At 46.5% G+C, this 18,899-nt stretch overlaps 1 protein-coding gene and 1 pseudogene across 2 annotated transcripts; both read left to right on the top strand.

The window, feature by feature from the left end:
* Positions 1–1,065: 1,065 nt before the first annotated feature.
* LOC109875795 (olfactory receptor 52K1-like) lies at positions 1,066–3,178 on the top strand (annotated as a pseudogene).
* Positions 3,179–10,100: 6,922 nt separating this feature from the next.
* LOC116358136 (olfactory receptor 1-like) lies at positions 10,101–18,585 on the top strand. Of its 2 annotated transcripts, none has more exons than XM_031808284.1 (7): positions 10,101–10,178; positions 10,429–10,654; positions 11,492–11,669; positions 12,604–12,706; positions 16,590–16,793; positions 17,769–17,917; positions 18,113–18,585. In XM_031808284.1, the coding sequence occupies exons 2-7, from the start codon at positions 10,432–10,434 to the stop codon at positions 18,255–18,257; spliced, it is 1,002 nt and encodes a 333-aa protein (XP_031664144.1). In that variant the 5' UTR covers positions 10,101–10,178; positions 10,429–10,431; the 3' UTR covers positions 18,258–18,585. The 2 variants fall into 2 exon arrangements, with proteins under 2 accessions (XP_031664144.1, XP_031664145.1); XM_031808285.1 differs by having other exon boundaries at positions 10,125–10,178; positions 17,774–17,917.
* The last annotated feature ends 314 nt before the right edge of the window (positions 18,586–18,899 follow it).

Consider the following 18,899-nt stretch of genomic DNA (forward strand, 5'->3'; position numbering starts at 1 on the left):
TCTGTCCTGCTGGCCCACCACCATGATCTCTGTCCTGCTGGCCCACCACCATGATCTCTGTCCTGCTGGCCCACCACCATGATCTCTGTCCTGCTGGCCCACCACCATGATCTCTGTCCTGCTGGCCCACCACCATGATCTCTGTCCTGCCGGCCCACCACCATGATCTCTGTCCTGCCGGCCCACCACCATGATCTCTGTCCTGCCGGCCCACCACCATGATCTCTGTCCTGCCGGCCCACCACCATGATCTCTGTCCTGCCGGCCCACCACCATGATCTCTGTCCTGCTGGCCCACCACCATGATCTCTGTCCTGCTGGCCCACCACCATGATCTCTGTCCTGCTGGCCCACCACCATGATCTCTGTCCTGCTGGCCCACCACCATGATCTCTGTCCTGCTGGCCCACCACCATGATCTCTGTCCTGCTGGCCCACCACCATGATCTCTGTCCTGCTGGCCCACCACCATGATCTCTGTCCTGCTGGCCCACCACCATGATCTCTGTCCTGCTGGCCCACCATCATGTCCATCTCCAGCATCACCATGATCTCTGTCCTGCTGGCCCACCATCATGTCCATCTCCAGCACCACCATGATCTCTGTCCTGCTGGCCCACCATCATGTCCATCTCCAGCACCACCATGATCATTGTCCTGCTGGCCCACCATCATGTCCATCTCCAGCACCACCATGATCTCTGTCCTGCTGGCCCACCATCATGTCCATCTCCAGCACCACCATGATCTCTGTCCTGCTGGCCCACCATCATGTCCATCTCCAGCATCACCATGATCTCTGTCCTGCTGGCCCACCACCATGTCCATCTCCAGCATCACCATGATCTCTGTCCTGCTGGCCCACCATCATGTCCATCTCCAGCACCACCATGATCTCTGTCCTGCTGGCCCACCATCATGTCCATCTCCAGCATCACCATGATCTCTGTCCTGCTGGCCCACCATCATGTCCATCTCCAGCACCACCATGATCTCTGTCCTGCTGGCCCACCATCATGTCCATCTCCAGCATCACCATGATCTCTGTCCTGCTGGCCCACCACCATGTCCATCTCCAGCATCACCATGATCTCTGTCCTGCTGGCCCACCACCATGATCTCTGTCCTGCTGGCCCACCCATCATGTCCATCTCCAGCACTACCATGATCTCTGTCCTGCTGGCCGAGGTCAAAACCATCTCCTACTACTCCTGCATGTACATCTACCACCTGGGTGACATCACAGAGTGTCTGTCCCTGTCACTGATGACTTTGGACTGAACCATCTCCATCAGCACCCCTCTTAGGTACCACAGCATCCTGACCAATTGTGTTAGAATAGCTTCCTGGTTCATAGTGTTCTCAGGAATTGAGCTTGCTTGGGCAGACTTTGACAGCCTTCCATACTGGCAGCCAATCATTCAATACGGGTTCTGTGATTACATAGCCTTAATCAGGGCTGCCTATGTCAACCCTGAACCTTACTTCCTGATGCCTACCATTCTGGCTCTATGTCAACCCTGAACCTTACTTCCTGATGCCTACCATTCTGGCTCTATGTCAACCCTGAACCGTACTTCCTGATGCCTACCATTCTGGCTCTATGTCAACCCTGAACCTTACTTCCTGATGCCTACCATTCTGGCTCTATGTCTACCCTGAACCTTACTTCCTGATGCCTACCATTCTGGCTCTATGTCAACCCTGAACCTTACTTCCTGATGCCTACCATTCTGGCTCTATGGCTCATCGCTGAGAAGTTACCCTTAATTCTAGTGACGTACGTCAAAATAATTGACCCATTACTGAGACTGCTGAACACCATTGTGGTGTCAAGTTACTACGCTCCCATGTTAGCCTCTGGGTTGTTGACGAGGACAGACCCGAGGCTGAGTCTGACGGAGTGTAGTACCTTACTGATTATAGCCCTGTTGTTACCTTCTCTGATCAACCCTACAGTCTACTGTCTGAAGACAAGAGAGATTAGAGAGACTGGTTCTGAAACTCTCTAGAAAATGAGTCGCAGCATTAAAATAATAGAGGGAATGGAGGTGGCGAGCATTGATCCTGGGTCACTCTTGGGAAAGGCAAACAGGCTACACACGGTCCAATATGGATATAACACTTGGTGGAAATTTTAACGTGTCTCATTAGTGAGGATCGCTACAATAATATTTTGATGCTTCCAGTAACCTGACCTAGACCCTGACCTAGACCCTGACCTAACCCTGAACCTGACCCTTCCCTGACCTAGACCCAGACCTAGACCCTGAACCTGAACCTGACCCTGACCTAGACCCTGACCTAGACCCAGACCTAGACCCAGACCTAGACCCTGACCCTGACCTAGACCCTGACCCTGACCTAGACCCTGACCTAGACCCTGAACCTGACCCCGACCCTGACCTAGACCCTGACCTAGACCCTGAACCTGACCCTGACCTAAACCTAGACCCTGACCCTGACCCTGACCCTGACCCTGACCTAGACCTAGGTCTAGACCCTGACCCTGACCTAGACCCTGACACTGACCCAGACCCTGACCTAGACCCTGACCCTGACCATGACCATGACCCTGACCCTGACCTAGACCTAGACCTAGACCCTGACCCTGACCTAGACCCTGACCATGACCCTGAATTAGAGCTAGACCCTGACCCTAACCCTGACAGACTCAGACCTAGACCTAGACCCTGACCCTGACCCTGACCTAGACTCAGACCTAGACCCTGACCTAGACCCTGACCCTGACCTAGACTGAGACCTAGACCCAGACCTAGACCCTGACCCTGACCTAGATCCTGACCTAGACCCAGACCCTGACCCTGACCTAGACCCTGACCTAGACCTAGACCCTGACCCTGACCTAGACTCAGACCTAGACCTAGACCCTGACCTAGACCCTGACCCTGACCTTTACTCAGACCTAGACCCTGACCTAGACCCAGACCCTGACCTAGACCTAGACCCTGAGCTAGACCCTGAGCTAGACCCTGACCCTGACCTAGACCCTGACCTAGACCCTGACCCTGACCTAGACCCTGACCTAGACCCTGACCTAGACCCTGACCCTGACCTAGACCCTGAACCTGACCCTGACCTAGATCCTGACCTAGACCCTGACCCTGACCTAGACCCTGAACCTGACCTAGACCCTGACCTAGACCCTGACCTCTAACTTGACCTAGATTCCAGAGAGCAAACAGAAGCACAGTGACCTTCATCCAGATCTCCAGCTGATGAAGCACAGTGACCTCCGTCCAGATCTACAGTTGATGAAGCACAGTGACCTCCATCCAGCTGATGAAGCACAGTGACCTCCATCCAGCTGATGAAGCACAGTGACCTCCGTCCAGATCTACAGCTGATGAAGCACAGTGACCTCCATCCAGATCTACAGCTGATGAAGCACAGTGACCTCCGTCCAGATCTACAGCTGATGAAGCACAGTGACCTCCGCCCAGCTGTTGAAGCACAGTGACCTCCGCCCAGCTGTTGAAGCACAGTGACCTCCGTCCAGATCTCCAGCTGTTGAAGAACAGTGACCTCCGCCCAGCTGTTGAAGCACAGTGACCTCCGCCCAGCTGTTGAAGCACAGTGACCTCCGTCCAGATCTCCAGCTGTTGAAGAACAGTGACCTCCGTCCAGATCTCCAGCTGATGAAGAACAGTGACCTCCGTCCAGATCTACAGTTGTTGAAGCACAGTGACCTCCGCCCAGATCTCCAGTTGTTGAAGCACAGTGACCTCCATCCAGATCTACAGCTGTAGCTATTCTTCACTCGCTACACTGGCGGCAGCTGTGTGATAGTCTTGCAGTCTCAGAATAAGAATCACCTTTTTCCAGAAAGTATATTTACATGACCCAGGATTTGACACAGAGAAATGATGCTGACAACAATAAACACAGTACACAGACAGAATAGAAAGACGAAGAGTTGACACCTAATCCACATTCAGTATATGCAGAAAAAAACTGAGCAATTATGCAGAGTAAATAGGAAGTGTAAGCACATTTACAGTAGATGATGTATGTCACGACTCATACCGAAGGTGGCTCCCTTTCCTGTTCGGGTGGTGCTCGGCGGTCGTCGTCACCGGCCTACTAGCTGCCACAAACTCACCGGACAGTTTATCAGGTACACCGATCTAATGTGGCGTTCTGCATTAGCATCGAATAGCCCCCGTGATATGCAACTTTTAAGTCAGGAACCAATATACACAGGCAGTTAGGAAAGCTAAGTCTAGCTTTTTCAAACAAAAATGTGTTTTCTGCAGTACAAACTCAAAAACGTTCTGGGACACTGTAAAGTCCATGGAGAATAAGAGCACCTCCTCCCAGCTGCCCACTGCTCTCAGGCTAGGAAACACTGTAAAGTCCATGGAGAATAAGAACACCTCCTCCCAGCTACCCACTGATCTCAGGCTAGGAAACACTGTAAAGTCCATGGAGAATAAGAGCACCTCCTCCCAGCTGCCCACTGCACTCAGGCTAGGAAACACTGTAAAGTCCATGGAGAATAAGAGCACCTCCTCCCAGCTGCCCACTGCTCTCAGGCTAGGAAACACTCTTACAACCAACAAATCCACTATAATTGAGAATTTCAATAAGCATTTCTCTACGGCTGGCCATGCTTTCCACCTGGCTAACCCTACCCCGGTCAACTGCCCGGCACTCTCCACAGCAACCCGCCCAAGCCCCCACCATTTCTCCTTCACCCATATCCAGATAGCAGATGTTCTGAAAGAGCTGCAAAATCTGGACCCCTACAAATCAGCCGGGCTAGACAATCTGGACCCTCTCTTTCTTAATTTATCTGCCGAAATTGTTGCAACCCCTATTACTAGCCTGTTCAACCTCTCTTTTGTATCGTCTGAGATTCCCAAAGATTGGAAAGCTGCCGTAGTCAGCCCCTCTTCAAAGAGGGAGACACTCTAGACCCAAACTGCCACAGATCTATATCTAACCTACCTTGTATCTCTAAAATCTTCAAAAGTCAAGTTAACAAACAGATTACTGACCATTTTCAATCAATCGTACCTTCTCCGCTATACAATCTGGTTTCCAAGCTGGTCATGGGTGCACCTCAGCCACGCTCAAGGTCCTTAACGATATCATAACCGCCATCGATAAGAGACATTACTGTGCAGCAGTATTCATCGACCTGGCCAAGGCTTTCGACTCTGTCAATCACCACATTCTTATTGGCAGACTCGACAGCCTTGGTTTCTCAAATGATTGCCTTGCCTGGTTTACCAACTACTTCTCTGATAGAGCTCAGTGTGTCAAATCGGAGGGCCTGTTGTCCGGACCTCTGGCAGTCTCTATGGGGGTGCCACAGGGTTCAATTCTCGGGCCGACTCTCTTCTCTGTATACAGCAATGATGTCGCTCTTGCTGCTGGTGATTCTCTAATCCACCTCTACGCAGACGACACCATTCTGTATACTTCTGGCCCTTCTTTGGACACTGTGTTAACTAACCTCCAGACGAGCTTCAATGCCATACAACTCTACTTCCGTGGCCTCAAAATGCTCTTAAACGCAAATAAAAATAAATGCATGCTCTTCAACCGATTGCTGCCCGCACCTGCCCGCCCGCCCATCCAGCATCACTACTCTGGATGGCTCTGACTGAATACGTGGACAACTACAAATACCTAGGTGTCTGGCTAGACAGTAAACTCTCCTTCCAGACTCACATTAAGCATCTCCAATCAAAAATTGAATCTAGAATCGGCTTCCTATTTCGCAACAAAGCTTCCTTCACTCATGCTGCCAAACATACCCTCGTAAAACTGACCTTCCTACCGATCCTTGACTTTGGCGATGTCATCTATAAAATAGCCTCCAACACTCTACTCAGCAAACTGGATGTAGTCTATCACAGTGCCATCCGTTTTGTCACCAAAGCCCCATATACTACCCACCATTGCGACCTGTACGCTCTCGTTGGCTGGCCCTCGCTTCATACTCGTCGCCAAACCCACTGGCTCCATGTCATCTACAAGACCCTGCTAGGTAAAGTCCCCCCTTATCTCAGCTCGCTGGTCACCATAGCATCACCCACCTGTAGCACGCACTCCTGCAGGTATATCTCTCTGGTCACCCCCAAAACCAATTCTTTCTTTGGCCGCCTCTCCTTCCAGTTCTCTGCTGCCAATGACTGGAACGAACTACAAAAATCTCTGAAACTGGAAACACTGATCTCCCTCACTAGCTTTAAGCACCAACTGTCAGAGCAGCTCACAGATTACTGCACCTGTACATAGCCCATCTATAATTTAGCCCAAACAACTACCTCTTTCCCAACTGTATTTATTTATTTATTTTATTTTTTTGCTCCTTTGCACACCATTATTTTTATTTCTACTTTGCACATTCTTCCACTTCAAATCTACCATTCCAGTGTTTTACTTGCTATATTGTATTTACTTTGCCACCATGGCCTTTTTTTGCCTTTACCTCCCTTATCTCACCTCATTTGCTCACATCGTATATAGACTTGTTTATACTGTATTATTGACTGTATGTTTGCTTTACTCCATGTGTAACTCTGTGTCGTTGTATGTGTCGAACTGCTTTGCTTTATCTTGGCCAGGTCGCAATTGTAAATGAGAACTTGTTCTCAACTTGCCTACCTGGTTAAATAAAGGTGAGAAAAAAAAAGATGAAATTAAAAAAATAATAATAATACCGGGTCGGACCCACCTTTGCCTCCAGAACAGCTTGAATTCTTTAAGGCATGGATTCTACAAGTAGGAAATGCTCCACCGGGATGTTGGTCTATGCGATGGCATTATGCAGTAATTGCAGATTCGACGGTGGTACTGCATCGCCCCCAGCCTGTACCGTTGACATCAGGCAGGATGGGTCCATGGGATTCGTACTGCTTAAGCCAAACACTGACTCTGCCATCAGCGTGATGCAACAGGAAATGGGCGGGGTCATCAGTGTCCACGGTCAGGTCTGAAGGGTCATCAGAGTACAAGGTCAGGTCTGCGGGGTCATCAGAGTCCACGTTCAGGTCAGCGGGGTCATCAGAGTCCACGTTCAGGTCTGTGGGGTCATCAGAGTCCACGTTCAGGTCTGCGGGGTCATCAGAGTCCACGTTCAGGTCGGCGGGGTCATCAGTGTCCACGTTCAGGTCTGCGGGGTCATCAGAGTACAAGGTCAGATCGACGGGGTCATCAGAGTCCAAGGTCAGGTCTGCGGGGTCATCAGAGTCCAAGGTCAGGTCTGCGGGGTCATCAGAGTCCACGTTCAGGTCTGCAGGGTCATCAGAGTCCACGTTCAGGTCTGCGGGGTCATCAGAGTCCACGTTCAGGTCTGCGGGGTCATCAGAGTACAAGGTCAGATCAACGGGGTCATCAGAGTCCAAGGTCAGGTCTGCGGGGTCATCAGAGTCCACGTTCAGGTCTGCAGGGTCATCAGAGTCCTCGTTCAGGTCTGCGGGGTCATCAGAGTCCATGTTCAGGTCTGCGGGGTCATCAGAGTCCATGTTCAGGTCAGCGGGGTCATCAGAGTCCACATTCAGGTCTGCGGGGTCATCAGAGTCCGTGTTCAGGTCTGCGGGGTCATCAGAGTCCACATTCAGGTCTGCGGGGTCATCAGAGTCCACATTCAGGTCTGCGGGGTCATCAGAGTCCTCGTTCAGGTCTGCGGGGTCATCAGAGTCCTCATTCAGGTCTGCGGGGTCATCTACTTCTGGGCTTCCCGCGGTGGGAAGGCTTTAATACATTTGGAGTAGCTGTCAACCATTACCAACATATCTTTCATTTTATTTTACAAGTGAACAAAAATCATTGACATATTTACAAACTTAGACGTTGGGAACAGATTTCTGCGGTGATTGTTTCATTCATTCATTTTTCTACCCTTTTACCATTCCCCACTTGGACCCAAGACTCACACAGTGATTCATCCCCAAACAAATGACAGTGCCGGTGAAATAGAAAATAAAAGAATCACTAATCGTCCGAATCAGAATTATTGATCAATAATAAAGGGATATAAATACAAATACAAACCCAGCCCACAAAACCTTCCCACAATACACCATCATTTACCGTACGCTGCAGTAAAATATTTTTCACTGTATTTTACTGCCGCTAATACCCCAAATGACTGTATAAATTGCAGATTTCCATTACGGCTCTGTCTAGGAATTTGAGAATGGTTGTATTTCTCCAGGCCCATCCCTCAGCTGTTTATCAAAACATGTGGTGGGGCTGGCCACTTCATTATTGTTTGAACTACAGATTGGCCCTTTAGCCATCGCTGTGCACCAAGCTCCAAACACGTACACGATTCTCGATTGCCTCCCGAGACTCTTGGAGTGATCCCCCCGCTGCCACCAATGTAGTGGGAGAGGTGCAACGGTTGGGGTTGTATGAAAATGTCTTCTAAATTAGAGCGTGTTCACATTACACCATGTTCACATTACACCATGTTCACATTACACATTACACCATGTTCACATTACACATTACACATTACACCATGTTCACATTACACCATGTTCACATTACACCGTGTTCACATTACACATTACACCGTGTTCACATTACACCATGTTCACATTACACATTAACCATGTTCACATTACACTGTGTTCACATTACACATTACACCGTGTTCACATTACACTGTGTTCACATTACACATTACACTGTGTTCACATTACACATTACACCGTGTTCACATTACACCATGTTCACATTACACATTACACATTACACCATGTTCACATTACACATTACACCATGTTCACATTACACCATGTTCACATTACACCATGTTCACATTACACCATGTTCACATTACACATTACACATTACACCGTGTTCACATTACACATTACACTGTGTTCACATTACACCATGTTCACATTACACATTACACATTACACATTACACTGTGTTCACATTACACATTACACCGTGTTCACATTACACCATGTTCACATTACACCGTGTCACATTACACATTACACATTACACTGTGTTCACATTACACATTACACCGTGTTCACATTACACATTACACTGTGTTCGCATTACACCATGTTCACATTACACCATGTTCACATTACACATTACACATTACACATTACACTGTGTTCACATTACACATTACACCATGTTCACATTACACATTAACCATGCTCACATTACACATTAACCATGTTCACATTACACCGTGTTCACATTACACCGTGTTCACATTACACCGTGTTCACATTACACCATGTTCACATTAACCATGTTCACATTACAACGTGTTCACATTACACCATGTTCACATTACACCATGTTCACATTACACTGTGTTCACATTACACATTACACCATGTTCACATTACACCGTGTTCACATTACACATTACACATTACACCATGTTCACATTACACCGTGTTCACATTACACCATGTTCACATTACACCGTGTTCACATCACACCATGTTCACATTACACATTACACCGTGTTTACATTACACCATGTTCACATTACACCGTGTTCACATTACACCGTGTTCACATTACACATTACACCATGTTCACATTACACCGTGTTCACATTACACCATGTTCACATGACACATTACACTGTGTTCACATTACACCATGTTCACATTACACATTACACCGTGTTCACATTACACCATGTTCACATTACACCGTGTTCACATTACACCGTGTTCACATTACACATGACACCATGTTCACATTACACCGTGTTCACATTACACCATGTTCACATTACACCGTGTTCACATTACACCGTGTTCACATTCCACCATGTTCACATTACACATGACACCATGTTCACATTACACCGTGTTCACATTACACCGTGTTCACATTCCACCATGTTCACATTACACATGACACCATGTTCACATTACACCGTGTTCACATTACACCATGTTCACATTACACCGTGTTCACATTCCACCATATCTGTTTAGATAGAGAAGACTTTCCCAGCCCTAGAGAGGGATGGCCAGGGATGAAATGATCTGTGAGGGACATGAGTGGAGTGACAACAGTGACATCAGCAGAGGGCAGGTTTTTTATTGGCTGTTGGCTGTCCTGTCAAAAGGGCATGCTGGGTATAAGGCTGGGAGGTACAGAACGGGACACGGCACACACCTCTGGGGGCTCTGGTTGGGAGGGAGGTAAGGATGGAGAGACGTAGACTGTCTCTTTATATTTGTGTCACTTCATGTATGTTACGTGGGAGGTAAGGATGGAGAGATCAAAGAGGGTCTTCAACATCCCTCTCTCTTTCTCTCTCCCTCTCTCCTGCAGCTGAAACTATTTTAGATGAGTAATTCACCATTTCAGGACTGGCTTTCGTGTCTCTATCTATCTTCATGTATGAGAGGTTTTCTCTCTGATTTTGTCTCTCCCTACCTTCCCCAATAGAGTATGTTTGAGGGAGATGAGAACTACACGCGTGTGTCAGAGTTTGTGATCGTGGGCTTCCCGGGGCTCCATCCATCCTTCTTCCAGCTGGTGGCCTGGTTCTTCTTCCTCGTCTATGTGACCACGGTGGTGGGGAACTTCCTGCTGGTTGTGCTGTTTGCCCTGGAGCACAGCCTGCAGAAACCCATGTACATCATCATGCTCAGCCTGGCTCTGTCAGATATAGGTAAGATACTCAGCCTGGTTCTGTCAGATATAGGACTCATGTTAGAATGTCTGTTCTTTTTAAATGTGAACTCTGTCTTGCTCCTTCCTTCCCCAATGTGACTGCTGAGGGAGTTTAAATGTGTCTCGCTGGGCACAGACATCAATGAGAGAGGCGAGCTCATGAGAGAAAGAGTGTGCTGTTAAAATGTGTCCCAATACCTTTAATCACATGGAGAGTCCCTCTCTGACGTCACAGTCAGTATGTACAAATTTGTTATCTTTAATCGGTGATTACTTCCATCCAATGAAGGTAATTTTAACAGGGTCACTGTGTCTATTTTCCCTCTTAGAGTCAGTGGCTACAACTCTAGGTCCCGAGTGTTTCCACAGGAGGAGTGTTGGCACGTTGATAATCCGATACTGGTGGGACAACGGGAGGATCTCCTTCCCTACCTGTCTGTGTCTCAATAGTCTAATGTGGTCTCCTCCACCCTCCCTCCTCCTCTCCCCATCCCGCCTCTACTCCTCCCTCCTCTCCCCATCCCACATCTCCCTTTCCTGCCTCTCCTCTACTCCCCACCTCTCCCCTACTCACCTCTCCTCCCCCCTTCTCTCCCCATCCCACATCTCCCTTTCCCGCCTCTCCTCTACTCCCCACCTCTCCTTCCCCCTCCTCCACCCTTCCCACCTCTCCTTCCCCCTCCTCTCCATTTCCCACCTCTCCTCTCCTCTCCTTCTCCCTCCTCTCCCCTTCCCACCTCTCCTTCCCCCTCCTCTCCCCTTCCCACCTCTCTTCCTCCCTCCTCTCGCCTTCCCACCTCTCCTTCCCCCTCCTCTCCCCTTCCCACCTCTCTAGGTTTTGCCACAGTGGCCCTTCCCAATCTGATAGCTCGGTGGTGGTGGAACGACGGGAGGATCTCCTTCCATACCTGCATGTTCCAGGAACAAATGATCCACTATTTTGGAACACTCAACTCTCTCATTATGTTGACCATGGCTATGGACCGGTACCTGGCAATATGTCACCCTCTCAGGTAACATAGATCTATATAACCCTAAACCTAACTCTCTCATTATGATGACCATGGCTATGGACCGGTACCTGGCAATATGTCACCCTCTCAGGTAACATAGATCTATATTAAGGTAGCACCCCACACCTCTCTGATTCAGAGGGGTTGGGTTAAATGCAGAAGACACATTTCAGTTGATTGCATTCAGTTGTACAACTGACTAGGTATCCCCTATTCCCCCTACCCCTAACCTTAACCCTCTCATCATGATAACCATGGCTATGGGCCGGTACCTGGCTATCAGGTAACAACAACAATATCTCATTAATATGAGTTATGATGTCATTGATGAAAAATACATACAAGTGAAATGGGAGAATTAATTATTTTTTTGGTCCTCTCCCCATCCCTCTTTCTTTCCCTCTTCTTCTCTCCCCATCTCACCATCCCTCTCTCTCCCCCTCTTCTTCTCTCCCCCATACCTTCCTCTTCCCCATCTCACTCTCTCATCTTCTCTCCCCCTCTCACCATCCCTCTCTCACTCTCTCTTCTTCTCTCCCCCATACCTTCCTCTTCCCCATCTCACTCTCATCTTCTCTCCCCCTCTCACCATCCCTCTCTCTCTCTTCTTCTCTACCCTGTACCTTCCTCTTCCCCATCTCACTCTCAACTTCTCTCCCCCTCTCACCATCCCTCTCTCTCTCTTCTTCTCTCCCCTGTACCTTCCTCTTCCCCATCTCACTCTCAACTTCTCTCCCCCTCTCACCATCCCTCTCTCACTCTCACTCTCATCTTCTCTCCCCCGTACCTTCCTCTTCCCTATCTCACTCTCTTCTTCTCTCCCCCTCTCCCCATCCATCCATCCCTCTCTCTCTCTCTCTCTCTCTCTTCTTCTCTCCCCCATACCTCCCTCTCTCCATCTCTCTCCCTCCGTCCCCTGCTCTCTCCTCTCCAGATATCCTATGTTGATGACCAACCGGACAATGAGTGGTCTAACAGTCTTTTCCTGGATATCAGCCCAAGTGGCACCTGGCATCGTCACCATAGACTTCAGCAGGGTACTGTCATGATATTGATGGCTTGGTTGTTAAGCATGTGTGCCACTATTGGGGAAACTAGATTTAGTCTCCAAATGAATTGCACATAAATGAACAATTGTTGTCTCTCAAATACATCGCTACAGTTTTGGATAGCTAGCTAGATAATATCAGCCAAATTAGCATGGACATCAGTCAAAACATCTCACAACAACGAATGGACTCTGCCTCATCGATGCGAGCGTCCCAGGGGAGGATGGGCCTATGAGCTCTGTCAGACATAGTCAGACCTAGAATTATTGTTGCTGAATCTCTGATTGTTCAGAATCACAACAACGAATGTACTCTGCCTCATCGATGCGAGCGTCCCAGGGGAGGATGGGCCTATGAGCTCTGTCAGACATAGTCAGACCTAGAATTATTGTTGCTGAATCTCTGATTGTTCAGAATCACAACACCGAATGGACTCTGCCTCATCGATGCGAGCGTCCCAGGGGAGGATGGGCCTATGAGCTCTGTCAGACATAGTCAGACCTAGAATTATTGTTGCTGAATCTCTGATTGTTCAGAATCACAACACCGAATGGACTCTGCCTCATCGATGCGAGCGTCCCAGGGGAGGATGGGCCTATGAGCTCTGTCAGACATAGTCAGACCTAGAATTATTGTTGCTGAATCTCTGATTGTTCAGAATCACAACACCGAATGGACTCTGCCTCATCGATGCGAGCGTCCCAGGGGAGGATGGGCCTATGAGCCTTTAAGTCTTTAACCTTTAGCCTTTAACTCCTAGGGAGTTGTTCCTCCAATCAATTAATCAAACGTATTTATATATATTTTTGCAATGTTACGTAGATGGAAGTAAGCTGTCCTTGAAACAGTCTTGATATGTTCGTCAAAAGAGAGATCAGGGTCCAGAGTAACGCCGAGGTCCTTCACAGTTTTATTTGAGACGACTGTACAACCATCAAGATTAATTGTCAGATTCAACAGAAGATCTTTTTGTTTCTTGGGACCTACAACAAGCATCTCTGTTTTGTCCGAGTTTAAAAGTAGAGTGGTCCTAAAACGGAGCTTTGATGAACACTGAAATATACAGTTGATTTGTCAGAGGACAAACCATCTACAGAGACAAACTGATTTCTTTCCGACAGATGAGATCTAAACCAGGCCAGAACTTGTCCGTGTAGACCAATTTGGGTTTCCAATCTCTCCAAAAATATGTGGTGATCGATGGTATCAAACGCAGCACTAAGGTATAGGACCACGAGGACAGATGCAGAGCCTCGGTCTGACGCCATTAAAAGGTCATTTACCACCTTACAGAGTGCCGTCTCAGTGCTATGATGGGGTCTAAAACCAGACTGGCGCGTTTTGTATACATTGTTTGTCTTCAGGAAGGCAGTGAGTTGCTGCGCAACAACTTTTTTTTTAGAGGAATGGAAGATTCGATATAGGCCGATAGTTTTTTACATTTTCTGGGTCAAGGTTTGGCTATTCAAAAGAGGCTTTATTACTGCCACTTTTAGTGAGTTTGGTACACATCCGGTGGATAGAGAGCCGTTTATTATGTTCAACATAGGAGGGCCAAGCACAGGAAGTAGCTCTTTCAGTAGTTTAGTTGGAATAGGGTCCAGTATGCAGCTTGAAGGTTTAGAGGCCATGATTATTTTTATCATTGTGTCAAGGAATATAGTACTAAAACACTTGAGTGTCTCTCTTGGTCCTAGGTCCTGGCAGTGTTGTGCAGACTCAGGACAACTGAGCTTTGGAGAAATAAGCAGATTTGAAGAGGAGTCCGTAATTTGCTTTCTAATGATCATCATCTTTTTCCTCAAAGAAGTTCATCAATTTATCACTGCTGAAGTGAAAGCCATCCTCTCTTGGGGAATGCTGCTTTTTAGTTAGCTTTGCGACAGTATCAAAAATACATTTTGGATTGTTCTTATTTTCCTCAATTAAGTTGGAAAAATAGGATGATCGAGCTCTTCGATACTGCACGGTACTGTCTTTCCAAGCTAGACGGAAGACTTCCAGTTTGGTGGAGCGCCATTTTCTGTCCAATTTTCTGGAAGCTTGCTTCAGAGCACGGTTATTTTCTGTATATCAGCTAGTTTCTTATGACAAATGTTTTTTGTTTTTAGGGGTGCGACTGCATCTAGGGTATTACGGAAGGATAAATTGAGTTCCTCAGTTAAGTGGTTAATCGATTGTTGTTCTCTGGCGTCCTTGGTAGGTGGAGGGAGTCTGGAAGGGCATCTAGGAATCTTTGTGTTGTCTATGAATTTATAGCACATCTTTTGATGCTCCTTGGTTGGGGTCTGAGCAGATGATTTGTTGCGATTGCAAACATAATAAAATGGTGGTCCGATAGTCCAGGATTATGAGGAAAAACATTAAGACCCACAACATTTATTCCATGGGACAAAACTAGGTCCAGAGTATGACTGTGACAGTGAGTAGGTCCGGAGACATGTTGGACAAAACCCACTGAGTCGATGATGGCTCCGAAAGCCTTTTGGAGTGGGTCTGTGGACTTTTCCAGGCGAACATTGAATTCACCACAAGTTTATTTATTTTTATTAGTATATTTTGTATTTAAATTATTTTTTTTACAATTATTATTATTATTATTATTATTATTATATTATTATTATTATTGTTATTATTGTTATTATTATTATTATTATTGTTATTATTATTGTTATTATTATTATTATTATTATTATTATTATTGTTATTATTGTTATTATTATTATTGTTATTATTGTTATTATTGTTATTATTATTATTATTATTGTTATTATTGTTATTATTGTTATTATTATTATTATTATTGTTATTATTATTATTATTATTATTGTTATTATTATTATTATTATTATTATTATTGTTATTATTATTATTATTATTATTATTATTATTATTATTATATATATTTTTTTTCTTCCTTTATTTAACCAGGCAAGTCAGTTAAGAACAAATTCTTATTTTCAATGACGGCCTAGGAACAGTGGGTTAACTGCCTGTTGCAACCTTTCGGTTACTAGTCCAATGCTCTAACCACTAGGCTACACTGCCGCCCCGTTATCATGACTACAAGGTCTGATAGGAATTCAGGGAACTCAGTGAGGAACGCTGTATACGGCCCAGGAGGCCTGTAAACAGTAACTATAAAAAGTGATGGAGTAGGCTGCATAGATTTCATGACTAGAAGCTTTTTTTTTTGCTATCGTGAATGTTAGCAACACATCTGCCATTGGGGGATGCGCGGGGGATACGGTCACTTGTGTAACCAGGAGGCGAGGCCTCATTTAACACAGTAAATTCATCAGGCTTAAGCCATGTTTCAGTCAGCACAGCTATCCTCACCATAAGGCAATATTCTCCTGTATATTATGAGTACAGCGACTGCAATTAGAAGGCATAACGTTAATGTTACTACTAGCTTCGGCTGGCGGAGGTCCTGATGAACCCCGTCCAGATAAAGAGTCCAGGGTGAAAAAGTTGAATGAAAACGGTTTAGTGAGGTGAAAAATAAAAATATAAAACGGTATTTAAAAAATTCTAAACCGTAAAGTTATCAGGTAGGTTAACAACAATCCACACAGCAGTAACAAGCCTACAAGTTGTGACAGGAAACTACTTACTTAACCCACTTCCTTGACCCTACGATTCTGTTTGCTCTTTGTGATCTATGTTCGTCTTTTAATGGACATTACTGGTGTAAAAAGGCCTATAAATGAATCTTATTGATTGGGAATGACACTACACCTTCTCTAAACTCTTCTTCACCTCCCAGAAAGTAGCGTTGCGTTGACCTGATCTTTAGAACCTACGGTGCACTTTGGGATCTGGGCCGGGTTGACATTGACAATGACTTTGTTTTGTTTTTATCTCCTAGAAAGTGTCATTCTGTGGTCCCAACCGTATCCTCCATGCCTACTGTGATGCTATAGCACTGACTAGGCTGTCCTGTTCCAACATGGTGGCGATCAATAGTAGCTCCTATGGGCTGGCCATGTTTGTCCTCCTCGTCCCCCTCTCCCTTATCATCTTCTCCTACATCAGCATCATCGTCACCGTGATGCGCATGGCCAACGCACAGGTCAGAGACAGTGTGTGTGGAAGGTGGGGGCTGGATGGGTATGGGTTGAAGGGGGGTGGGGGGGGGTCTCTGCCTGTGTCCCTAATTCCAAGTACTCTGTCCTAAACCTAACGCCTAACCCTAGCCCATTCCGCTAACCCTAACCCTAACCCACTATATCTCTCTGTCCTAACCCACTATATCTCTCTGTCCTAACTCACTATATCTCTCTGTCCTAACCCTAACCCACTATATATCTCTTTCCTAACCCACTATATCTCTCTGTCCTAACCCACTGCATCTCTCTGTCCTAACCCACTATATCTCTCTGTCCTAACCCACTACATCTCTCTGTCCTAACCCTAGCTCACTATATCTCTCTGTCCTAACCCTAACCCACTATATCTCTCTGTCCTAACCCTAACCCACTATATCTCTCTGTCCTAACCCTAACTCACTAAATCTATCTGTCCTTACCCACTATATCTCTCTGTCCTAACCCTAACCCACTATATCTCTCTGTCCTAACCCTAACCCACTACATCTCTCTGTCCTAACCCTAAACCACCATATCTCTCTGTCCTAACCCACCATATCTCTCTGTCCTAACCCCTAACCCACTGTGTCTCTCTGCCCTAACCCTAACACACTGGGTCTCTCTGCCCTAACCCACCATATCTCTCTGTCTTAACCCTAACCCACAATATCTCTCTGTCCTAACCCCTAACCCACTGTGTCTCTCTGCCCTAACCCTAACCCACTGCATATCTCTGCCCTAACCCTAACCCACTCGGTCTCTCTGCCCTAACCCACCATATCTCTCTGTCCTAACCCTAACCCACCATATCTCTCTGTCCTAACCCTAACCCACCATATCTCTCTGTCCTAACCCTAAATCACCATATTTCTCTGTCCTAACCCTAAACCACCATAATCTCTCTGTCCTAACCCTAACCCACTGAGCGATTTTCTCCAACTTTCTCCTCTCTATCCCAGGGCAGACGGAAAACCTTCTCTACCTGTGGTACTCAGGGATGTCTCATTCTTATCTACTACATCCCCCGTTTCATAGTCTACTCCACGCCCTACATGCCCAACCTGACAATTACCCCTGATCTCCGCGTCGGCCTCAGCCTCATCTATAGGTAGGTAGACCACAGTTTAGAGAGGTGCGCCATGTGTCTAGGGTTGGGGAAAAGGCAGAATACTCATTTACGTTCAAATCAAATGGACAATAAACACCAGGGGTGTGTTAATGTTTGTAAAACGGAAAAAATATTTGTTTTTCCGCGGCAACTGACAAAGTCAACTTGTTCTGATGTGGTCCTTCTATTCTACAGCCTGTTCCCCCCGGTGGCCAACCCGTTCATCTACTGTTTCAGGACCAAGGAGATCAGAACCATCCTGGGGCGATGGAGACAGCGTTGGGGGAATAGCCGGACAGAACCGCGTAAACCCAACACTGTGGCTGTTATCACGAGATGAGATACCACACACTGGGGGTTATAGGGTTATAACATGTTATAATACAAGTAGGATAGCCATCCTGGGGTGCTGGGGGACAGGGCTGGAAGAACAACATTCTGCCTGTCATCAATAGACGAGGGGTTATAACCTGTTAATTCAGAGATATAACATGTAATTTCAGGGTAATAACCTGTTAATTCAGAGATTTAACATGTAATTTCAGGGTAATAACCTGTTATGAATATAACAGACAACTCAACACTGTAGCTGTTATCACTAGACAAGACTCACACGCACGTGGTTCTGTATCATTGTATAAAAATATATATCTGTTTCATCTTTAAAATATGACTTGTGTCGTCTAAATGGAAGCATGACAGCAAAAGCCACAACACAACACTAAACACTCATTGCACTTTAACGGTGCCAAACTGTGATACACAAACTGTTAAGCCTACATAAAGCTGTCCCAACAGCAGTGCAACATCTTACCACTGCTACACCTGACTATCAGGGGATGCCTTGTCTGGCAGTGAAACAGTTCATTCAGCCTCATTTACTGCCTTTAAAAAAAACATAGCTGATATGGCTGACTTGCACATGTGGTTTCTACGGACAATTGAGATGTAGAAATTATTGCATAAGGGGATGACAACCGCA

The sequence above is a fragment of the Oncorhynchus kisutch genome, linkage group LG28, assembly GCF_002021735.2.
Source record: "Oncorhynchus kisutch isolate 150728-3 linkage group LG28, Okis_V2, whole genome shotgun sequence".
In the NCBI taxonomy this organism is placed as follows: domain Eukaryota; kingdom Metazoa; phylum Chordata; class Actinopteri; order Salmoniformes; family Salmonidae; genus Oncorhynchus; species Oncorhynchus kisutch.

Coding starts and splice junctions, on each gene's coding strand:
- LOC116358136 (XM_031808284.1), top strand. CDS start 10,432: ATGTTTGAGGGAGATGAGAACTACACGCGTGTGTCAGAGTTTGTGATC. Junction 11,670..12,603: donor GCAATATGTCACCCTCTCAG/GTAACATAGATC, acceptor TCTCCTCTCCAG/ATATCCTATGTTGATGACCA. Junction 17,918..18,112: donor GGCCTCAGCCTCATCTATAG/GTAGGTAGACCA, acceptor TCTATTCTACAG/CCTGTTCCCCCCGGTGGCCA.